The 9,715-nt window shown below is 47.7% G+C and overlaps 1 protein-coding gene across 1 annotated transcript in view; it reads right to left on the reverse strand.

Annotated features, from left to right (window-relative positions):
- LOC128947918 (store-operated calcium entry regulator STIMATE-like) overlaps positions 1–8,033 on the reverse strand; it is a 36,768-nt gene extending 28,735 nt beyond the window's left edge. Inside the window, exon 1 of the mRNA XM_054292442.1 lies at positions 7,890–8,033. Within this exon, the coding sequence (XP_054148417.1) occupies positions 7,890–7,998 (109 nt within the window). The 5' untranslated portion in view covers positions 7,999–8,033. The remainder of the gene's footprint in view (positions 1–7,889) is intronic.
- Between the last annotated feature and the right edge of the window lie 1,682 nt (positions 8,034–9,715).

Below are 9,715 nucleotides of genomic sequence, written 5' to 3' on the forward strand. Positions count from 1 at the left end.
TGTGACTCCCCATATAATGCACTGCAAGCCAATCCCTTGGAAAATGGAGTTTAGACAAGGAAAGATAAAAGTAAGGCAATAAAATCCAAGATCACTAAGAGAACATCATCTGAAGAATGAAGTGATGCACAAGCAGTTATCACAGAATCACAGATGGTTTGGGTTGGAAGGCACCTTAACCATCATCTACTTTCTACTCCCTTTTAGCATTAAAGACAGCATTTTACCCCAACCCAACTTTTATCATTAAAGCCCCTCTGCCATACAGTTTTCTTACAAATGCTGCTTAAAAAAACAAGCTGTAAATTTAAGAGACTCCTTAAAGTATTGCATGCTCCACCTCATAATTATAAAATACTAATTTCCCTGTACAGATTTTTGTCTGGTTAAGTCACCTATAACATCAACTGCTCACCACACAGAACCAACTCAGAAAGGTGCAAGGTGAAGGATCACAGGTAACTTCTCATGGAGCTCTACTCTGCCAGCTCATTTCTTATCTTCCCCAATGCTCCTGTTCTCTCAGAAACCAGGAGCTCCCTGAGACATAAACTTTAAGGAATTTAGAGATTTTACAGGAGCTAAGATTTTAGTTAGACTTAAGCTTTATTGGAGTTAATTAAAATAAATAGGTAGGCCTTGATGAAGTTAAGAGTTAGTAGTTGACTAATAATTGCTTGTCAGCACAATGTTTGGTTAGCTGGGTTTATAATGAAGAATATAGAAATTGATAAATAGCTTTTAGGAATATAAGACAATTGTGACCTCCTCTGTTCTGAAACCAATTGAAGACAGGAATGGGAGTTCTACCAAGGGCTCATTTGTCATATTTGCATTGAAAAGGCAGAAAGGTCAGAATGAAGAAGACTTCATTTACTTCCTCATTTTGGGAGCCCTCCCCATGAAAGGGACCACCTACCCATTTTAAGGAACAAATGCTTAATAGCTTTTGAACTAATTACCATAGAAAGCTGGGAATGGGATGTACCAAAGTTATGAATATGCATTTGTATTTTGGGTATTCAATACTTGTATAGATAAAAGGACTCAGTGATCACCTGTAAATTGTGGTGTGTATTTGGGAGCTATCCCACAATAAACACACACTTTCTAACTCTAAACTGTTAAAGAGTTTTTGATATTGGTACTAGATCAATATCCATATTGGGAATGGGATGTACCAAAGTGATGAATATGGATTTGTGTTTTGGGTATTCAATACTTGTATAGATAAAAGGACTTTGTAATCACCTGTCACAATAAACACACACTTTCTAGCTCTAAACTGTTAGAGAGTTTTTGTCCATCACATTTGGATATTGGTACTAAATCAATATCCGTATTTTTTAATAAATCATTCCCAGTCCCCGCTCAGCTTGGCTGCTGGAGGGGCGACAGCCAAGGAGAGGTCAGAGCAACCAACAGCTGCAATTCTAAAGCTTTGTGGAAAGCTGTGTGCAGCTTAATGAAGCACACTGAGTGCTGCACAGACCTTCCAGCCCACAAAGTGCAACACATGTTCTCCAGCTCAGCCAGTTTTCAGATGTACTGAAGCAGAAGAGAAACGTGCTGAGAGCCCTGCCATGTGCAGCTTAACCCACAAACCTACATGTAAATCAGCAAGGACCCAGGCTTCACACTGCCAGACACAGTTAACCTCCGTGGCTTTGTTTTTCTCTAGAGGCAAAAGCATTTACAGGGGTGAAGTTGGAATTTGCATGTTCTTGTGTGTGAACAATTAAAATCACACACAGTCGTGCACTTGTGTGACAGCAAGCAAAGGCAGCAGAGCCTGCCTTGGGCACGGGAAGCTGCAGTGGTTTTGTGTCTTGGGCAGATCTATTTCAGAACAGAATGGAAGGCTGGACAGATCAAGTGCTCTAGCATTTACTACTTCTTTTTCTTGGCAGGGACTCACACTTTCACCCACACTTATGAGGGATTTTCAGTGTAAAGTCAAAACACAAATCAGAAAGCACTCGGGATACTTTTGAAGCACAGAGACAGCACTTCACTTCAAACTATGTACAGCATCTGACAACAAACTATGCACAAATACCATATCTACAACAAACTATGTACAAATGCCATATCTACAACAAACTAGGTACAACAAACTAGGTACAACAAACTAGGTATAAAGACCATATGTACAACTATATGTACAACAAAAACTATACACAACAAACTATGTACAAATACTGTATCTACAACAAACTAGGTACAACAAACTGTGTACAAATACCATATCCACAACAAGCTATGGACAACAAACTATGGACAACAAACTGCGGACAAATACCATATCTACAACAAACTATGTATAAATATCGTATGCACAACAAACTGTATGTACAACAAACTATGTACAAGAACAAACCACATACCACCCTGAACTTAGCACTGAGGCAGAATCACAGCATGGTTTGGGTTGGAAGGGTCCTTTGATGGTCACCTCATTCCAACCCCCTGCCATTGACAGGGACACCTTTCACTAGACCAGATTGGTCAGAGCTCCATCCAACCTGACCCTGAATGTCTCCAGGGATAGGGCATCCATCATTCTGCTGGGCAACCTGTTTCAATGCTCTCATTGTAAAAAAATTCCCCTTGTATTTAGTCTAAATCTATCCCCTTTCAGTTAAAAACCAATGCCCCTTTCCCTATCACTACAGGACCCAGTAAAAAGTCACAAAAGGTGGGTCAAGTTTGATTTATCTGGGGGAGATGAGTGCAACAGCTTCCATGAGTCCCTCTCAAAGTTCAGACACTTCTCAACCTGAGGATGGTCTCTCCCACTTCACCATCCAGGAGAAAATCAACATTGAAAGCTCTGATGGAAAATCCACAGGGACCAGGAAAACACAGGCCATAGACTAAGGGGATACTTCTGATGCTCTCTGACAACTGTTTTCCACCACAGAGACACTGTTTCTTTTTCTGGCAAATTCCTCTTTTGTGGCTCTGCCTCAGGACAAGCTACTTGGACCAATGTCCAGAACACCATCCCAGGTGCTCACAGAGCATCTCCAGCACCAAGCCCTGCCTGGGGGTCAGCACCAGGGTCCCTACTGCAAACTGAGCCTTCTTAAGACTAAGCTCAAGGCAAGATGTGCTGGAAGAACATGTCCAGCAGTGTCATGCAACAGGAGAGAGGGACACTACTGTCACACGAGGCAGGATCAACATTTTCAAAAGTAATGCTGAAAACCAGATTTCCCATGGGGTTGTGGGAGCTCAATCCAGTCCAGCTCTCCTTGCCTGGCAGTAGGAGTGTTTTCCAAGACCAACATCTATTTTCATACCAACATCACAAGTGCTACTACACCTCATCCAGCAGCTCAGAGGGCTGCCAAGACAGTTTCAGAAAAAGCTGGAAGAGAAACAAAGGTTCGTGCATTTCCTCAGTGCTGTTTGTGGTAGAGTAGAAAATGAGGATACTAGCTCCAGGGAAAAGGTTTTCCATTCACAATGGAGACAAAAATTCTTCAACTCCCCAAATCCGTTTCTCCTGCACTCTAGTAAATTCACTAAGAAGGCTATGGATGTAATTTGTACAAAAAATCTTCCCTCATTTCAAAGAGTTTTGCTGTCCCCTGTGCAAACCTGGACAACTTTTGCTGGTCTAGAACCCTGTAATGTATGGTAGGGATAATTCATGCTATTAATGTAGGGTATAAAATATTGTGAAATCCAAACCATGTCTTTTGACCATCCCAGCGGGAGCAGCTGTCCTATTCAGGTACAACAAGTTCCAGGACACAAGATAATGATAAACGCCTTAATGTAGGAATAGAAGCTTCCAGGGTGATGATCACTGGTTTCTCAGTTGTCGGGAGCCACCCAAGAGCAATTATCGCCTTGCCGATTGCATCTATCAAGGTAAGTCAGGTGCCAAACTGATACATCTGAATACACTTCCCAGAAGCCAATTGACGTCGATGGCACACCTGGACTCGGCCTTTGTCCAGCTCTGCACATGGAAAGCAACAGCGATGCACGTGAAGAGACACAAAGAACATTTGGTCATCTTTGCCTCGGGCAGAATAAACTGTATAAAAGCTCGAGTGTGAACTGGGGAGACTCTGACACTCTGGAGGTCAGATCCAGGTTCACCCGGTGTCGATCCCAGGCTCGACGCTGAACTCTTTGGCTGTGATGGTTTCGAAGACCGAACTTTGGTCTTGCAGACAAATTAACAAATCTTTGCTAAATTGTTGATAATTTTGGCTCACGATTTGATCGTTTGTAACAGCCCCTTCCTCAAAAGAAAAAAAAAAAAAAGAATAGAATAGAATAGAATAGAATAGAATAGAATAGAATAGAATAGAATAGAATAGAATGGAAGCAACTGCAGGGGCTCACCCAGCCCTGGCAGCTGAGGTAACTGCAAGCAGCTTTCCCCACCCAGCTGAGTGATGCTCAAGGAGAAGCACTGCAAACTGCTTCAGATGGGATTGCACAATTACCCCCACTCCTCAGGGCCACGACCTCCCCAGGGGAGGTTCTTGCACAGGAATCCAGATTGCCACACACACACAGCTGCTGGGCTCCTCTGCCTCTGCCTGCAAGTGTTTGTGATCAGTTCCAGGACTGTCCTTAGAGCCAAAGTGCCTCCACAGCCACCCAGGCAGGTGGAAAGGGTGACACCTCTTTGCCATTTGACTCCCAAATGGGGCAAAGCTGCAAACAGAGCAAGCTCTCTCATACTGGGATTAGCCTACAGCCTTGAAGACCTTGCTAGAAAAGCAAGGAACGTTTGTAGGCTAAAATGAACTGTTAGCACTATTGCTCATGGGAGTTGACAGAATAATAAAACCCCACTAAACAGCTGTCCTGGCTCCCTGCCAAGGCTGGGCATCCTTTACTTCTGGGTCCTGTGTTCACCACATATTTCACAAAACCCACAGCAATGGGGAGCAACCACCCCACTCAATCATTCAAAACTAATTTCCTCCTCCATTAGGTTTTCCTGCCAGGTAGGCAGGAGAGAATTTTTCCACAGCCCCAAGAAACACAAATTCAATTACACAAATTGCTCTGATAAAAACAAATTTATCCTCCTTGCAATGGCCATGCTTGGGACTCACATTCTGGAGGGATACTCTGAGCACTCCATGCACACACACCTGCAAAACGCCACATTATTGTTAGTCTGACTTCCTCTACATGTTTTCAAGAGCTCTGATCAGTTTCTGCACAATTTGGAAATTTTTTTCCATCCAAATCCAGGTGTTCCTATAGCTGAGCTGGTACTTTAAAGTAGAAAAGGCATTGGTTTGGGTTTGGACAGGAATTCTGTAACATGGTTTTGTGTCAGAAGGGACCTTAAAAATCATCCAGTGCCATGGACAGGGACACTTTCCACTGTCCCAGGTTGCTCCAAGCCCCATCCAGCCTGGCCTTGCACTCTTCCAGGGATCCAGGGGCAGCCACAGCTTCCCTGGGCACCCTGTGCCAGGGCCTGCCCACCCTCATGGACATTGTTCCACTTATTAACCCATGGCCTGCAACATCCTGGCAAAGAAGAAATCACAGTAATAAAACCAACAGGAACACTGAAGGAAAGAAGAAAGTACTGAAGGAAAGAAGTATCAAAGGGCTGACTCCAACAACACCCTAAATCCTACATGATGTCATGAGTCATCCTAAACTGGGATCTACCTGATGTCATTTAGTCATCCTAAACTCTACATGAGTCACCCAGCTGGGACTGTCTGGCTGTGTGAAATGAAGGTGCAACCAAAATTTCCAGGAAATTTTTTTGTCTCAGCTCCAGAGGCTTCCACACCTCCCAGGCATTGGATCCTTCTCCTTCCCAGCTGGATGTGCCACAGAAACAACCCAAAAGCTGAAGGTTGATGCCCAACACAAAACTGTTGGTGAGCCCACAACCACCATGGGTTAGGAATCAGCCCACAAACAGCCTCTCCAGCAGATCCAGCTGGAAATGAGTGCCTGGGGCGCAGGAAAGGACCAGCTGAGGTGGGTCAGGGACCACCAGCCCAGCTGCAGCCACAGGAGGGGCCGTGGTGGGACCCCAGGGCTGCAAACACATCTGCCCTCGGGGTGCCAGGCTGCAGTTCCTCCTCAGCTGAGTCACAGCAAAACCACACAGGATCAGCTTTCAGTTTCTCTTCATTAACCAAGAGGCTGTTAATTTTCACAGAAACACCAGCCCCTGCACCAGCAGTTAGCCCAGAGTTGCTGATTTTCTGGCAGGGGTTTTGCAGCCCCATCCACACAGGAATTCCAACATGATTTACTCAAGTCCCTGATTTTATGGGACACCCCATGGCGTTTATGGGAGAATTAACCCGCATGCACACATCACTAGGGGGGAACAGGAACAGAAAAAGAAATTACCACTATTCTTACTGAAAATATTTGGTGGAACACAAGCAGTGCCATGTTGCAACTGGGCTGCTCCAGCTGGAGAAGGTATCAGCTATCCCTGGAAGAACTTGCTGCAATTTTCTCTGGCAGCTCGGCGTTAACCGCAGCGCTGGAGCCTTTGAAAGCGATTTCCAAAAGGCAGAGGGGGCAAGAGAACCTCAAAATCTGCAGCTACTTAGCCAGAAAACTTGGAAGTTTCGGTTCACTGTCACCACAGGCTTTTAAACAAGGAAAACAGATCGAGTTCTGGCATGTTGATTCAACTTGTGCTAAACCACTTAACCCTGAAAGCAGCAACACACACACACATCGCTCAGAGCAAAACACAGCTGCGGCACAGAACAACAGGGAATTTTCACGGCTCCTTCAGCCTCAGCGTCCGCACCTTTTCACAGGATCACCGAGGTTGGAAAATAAATCTAATATCATCAAATACAATCATTAACCCAGCACTGCCAAGTGCTCCACTAAACCACATCCACACGTATTTTAAATCCCTCCCGGGACGAGGCTCCAGAGAAATATTCAGCCTGTTCCAATGCCTTCCCCTTCAGGGGAAAAAGCTTTTCCAAGTATTCACCCTCTCGTCCCCGTTCCCATCTCTGTCCGTCTCCATCTCAATCTCTGCCCCCTTTGCAACCTCCGACTTCTTCCACATCCCAATCTCCGCCTCTGTCCCCATCCCCGTCCCCAGCTCCATTCCCATCCCTGCCTCCATCTTCATCCCTCTGTCTCGCTGTCCCCTTTCTATATTCTAATATCTAATTCTAATATCATCAAGTGCCATCATTAACCCAGCACTGCCAAGTGCTCCACTAAACCACATCCACACGTATTTTAAATCCCTCCCGGGACAGAGGCTCCAGCCTGTTCCAATGCCTTCCCCTTCCGGGGAAAAAGCTTTCCCAAATATCCTCTCTGAACCTTCTACAGCGTAACTTGAGGCCGTTCTCAAGTTCTGGAAATCGCACCCCGGGTGATTTTTCTCACTCCTCAGCTGATTTCTCTCACTGCCAGCCCTTCCCAGTAACCAGAAAAACACGTTCTCTCTCTGTAACTCCTTCCCCAGCCGCTCAAGCCCTAAAACCTGAGCGAAAATTCAACAAAAACAATATCACGGCGCAATGAAATCACGCTCAGCACGCAGCGCCGTGTCGGACACCCGCCCCGTCTCTATCAGCTCCTCCCCGGCCACTCGCAGGGGTCACACCAAAAGCTTTTTTTTACCCCTCATTAAAATTTTCTAAGTGACTGAGCAATGCCTCGCACAAGCGCGGCCAATTTTAACAGATTACAGCCTCGCTTTCCGCGGAGCTTCATTACCATCAGATTAGGGAGTTTGGAAGAAGGAGCATCTGGCGCTGCTGCTGCTCGGGAACATCCCCAGCGCGTCCCTTCCTCCCCAACCCAAACTTGGTGCTTTTTAAAGAGAACGGGCACCCACCCCATCCCACCGAGGTGTCCCTGGTGCCCTCGGTGCCCCCGGTACTCACGCATGAGGGTGCTGAAGGCGCAGAGAGCCAGCAGCGCCTGCAGCAGCACCCCGAAGCGCCCCAGCAGCGCTCCGCTGCCGCAGCCGTGCGCCGGCCGGGGGGCGGCCATGGGGATGCCGAGGGACGGGAAAGTGCGGAGAGGTGCGGGAGAGCCCGGGACGGAGCGGGGACGGGGACGGGAATGGGGATGGGACAGCCCCGAGCCGCACAAAGGCGGCCCCGAGCCGCCGCTCCCGCCCCACGGCCCGCCCCGCCCGCAGCAGCGCCCGGGGCGGGGCGGGAGGGAGGGACCGAGGAGGGGATGGGGATGGGGAAAAGGGACATGGAGATGGGGATGGAGATGGGGAGAGGGACAGGGACAGGGACAGGGAAAAGGAAAAGGGACATGGATGGGGACAGAGATGGGGATGGAGAGAGGGACAGGGAAAAGGGACATGGATGGGGATGGAGATGGGGATGGGGAAAAGGGACATGGATGGGGACAGAGATGGGGATGGAGAGGGGGAGAGGGACAGGGAAAAGGGACATGGATGGGGACGGAGGAGGGGATGTGGGAGAAGTTGGAGATGAGAATACAAAGGGGACAGAGACACAGAGGGATGAAGATGGAGGAAGGGACGAGAATGAGGATCAGGACAGGGATGGGAAAGGGGACAGAGATGGAGATGTGGGAGAAGTTGGAGATGAGGATACAAAGGGGACAGAGAGACAGAGACAGAGGGATGAAGATGGAGGCAGGGATGAGAAGGGAGTTGGGGACAGGGATGAGGATCAGGACAGGGATGGGGAAGGGGACAGAGGGAGAGATTGGATATGGAAGAAGTTGGAGATGATACAAAGGGGACAGACATAAAGATGGAGACATGGAGATGAGAATGGGGACGAGAACAGAAATGGAGTTAAGGACAGGGATGAGGATCAGAACAGGGATGGGGAAGGGGACAAGGATGGGGACAGAGGTGGAGATTGAGATGTGATAAAAGTTGGAGATGAGGATACAAAAGGGACAGAGATAAAGACAGAGACAGAGATGGGAATAGGAATGAGAATGGAAATGGAGTTGAGTTGGGGATGGGAACGGGGACAAAGATGGGGACAGAGATGAGGATACAGAAGGGGTTGGAGATGGGGATGCAGTGGACACAGACATTGAGACAGGCAGCCATGGGAAGGGTATGGAGATGGGGACAGGGATGGGGATGGGAATGGGGATGAGTGTGGTGACAGGGAAGGGGATAAGGATGGGGACAGAGATGGAGATGGGGAAGAGGTTGGAGATGGGGATGCAATGGGAACAGGCAGACAGAGGCATGGAGTTGAGGATGGAAATTAAGATGGAGGTGTGGATGTGGAAGGGGTGGGAGGTGTGGATGCAATGGGGATGAAGATGAAAATGGGTGGGGATGAGGATGGGACAGAAATGGAGATGACAATGTGGATGTAGATGAGATTAGAGATGGAGATGCAGGCCGAGATAGTGATGGGGACAGGAGTTATGGACATAGATAAGGACAGAGATAGAAATGGAGATGATGATGGAGATGAGGATGTGAGGCCCTGGAGGCAACGGGGGTGCTGGAAATTGTGCTGAGGTTTGGGGAGCTGGGTTGGGGAGTCCTGGTGGGACAGGGGTGCTGGGCTGGGGAGGGTGGATAGGGGTCCTGTTGGGATCCCCCTGTTGGGATTTGAGATGCTGTTCTGAGGGAGTCTCAGAAACATTTCAGGTGTCAGGATGTGCAGATCCCAGCAGGGTTTGGGTTGTCCTGGCTGGAGATATCCTCACAAAGTCTGGGATGCTTGACTGGGGAGGGTTGGTAGGGATATGG

Source organism: Melozone crissalis, unplaced genomic scaffold (genome assembly GCF_028551555.1).
Source record: "Melozone crissalis strain CALT ecotype California unplaced genomic scaffold, PUWL_Pcris_2 ptg000110l_1, whole genome shotgun sequence".
NCBI classification, from domain to species: domain Eukaryota; kingdom Metazoa; phylum Chordata; class Aves; order Passeriformes; family Passerellidae; genus Melozone; species Melozone crissalis.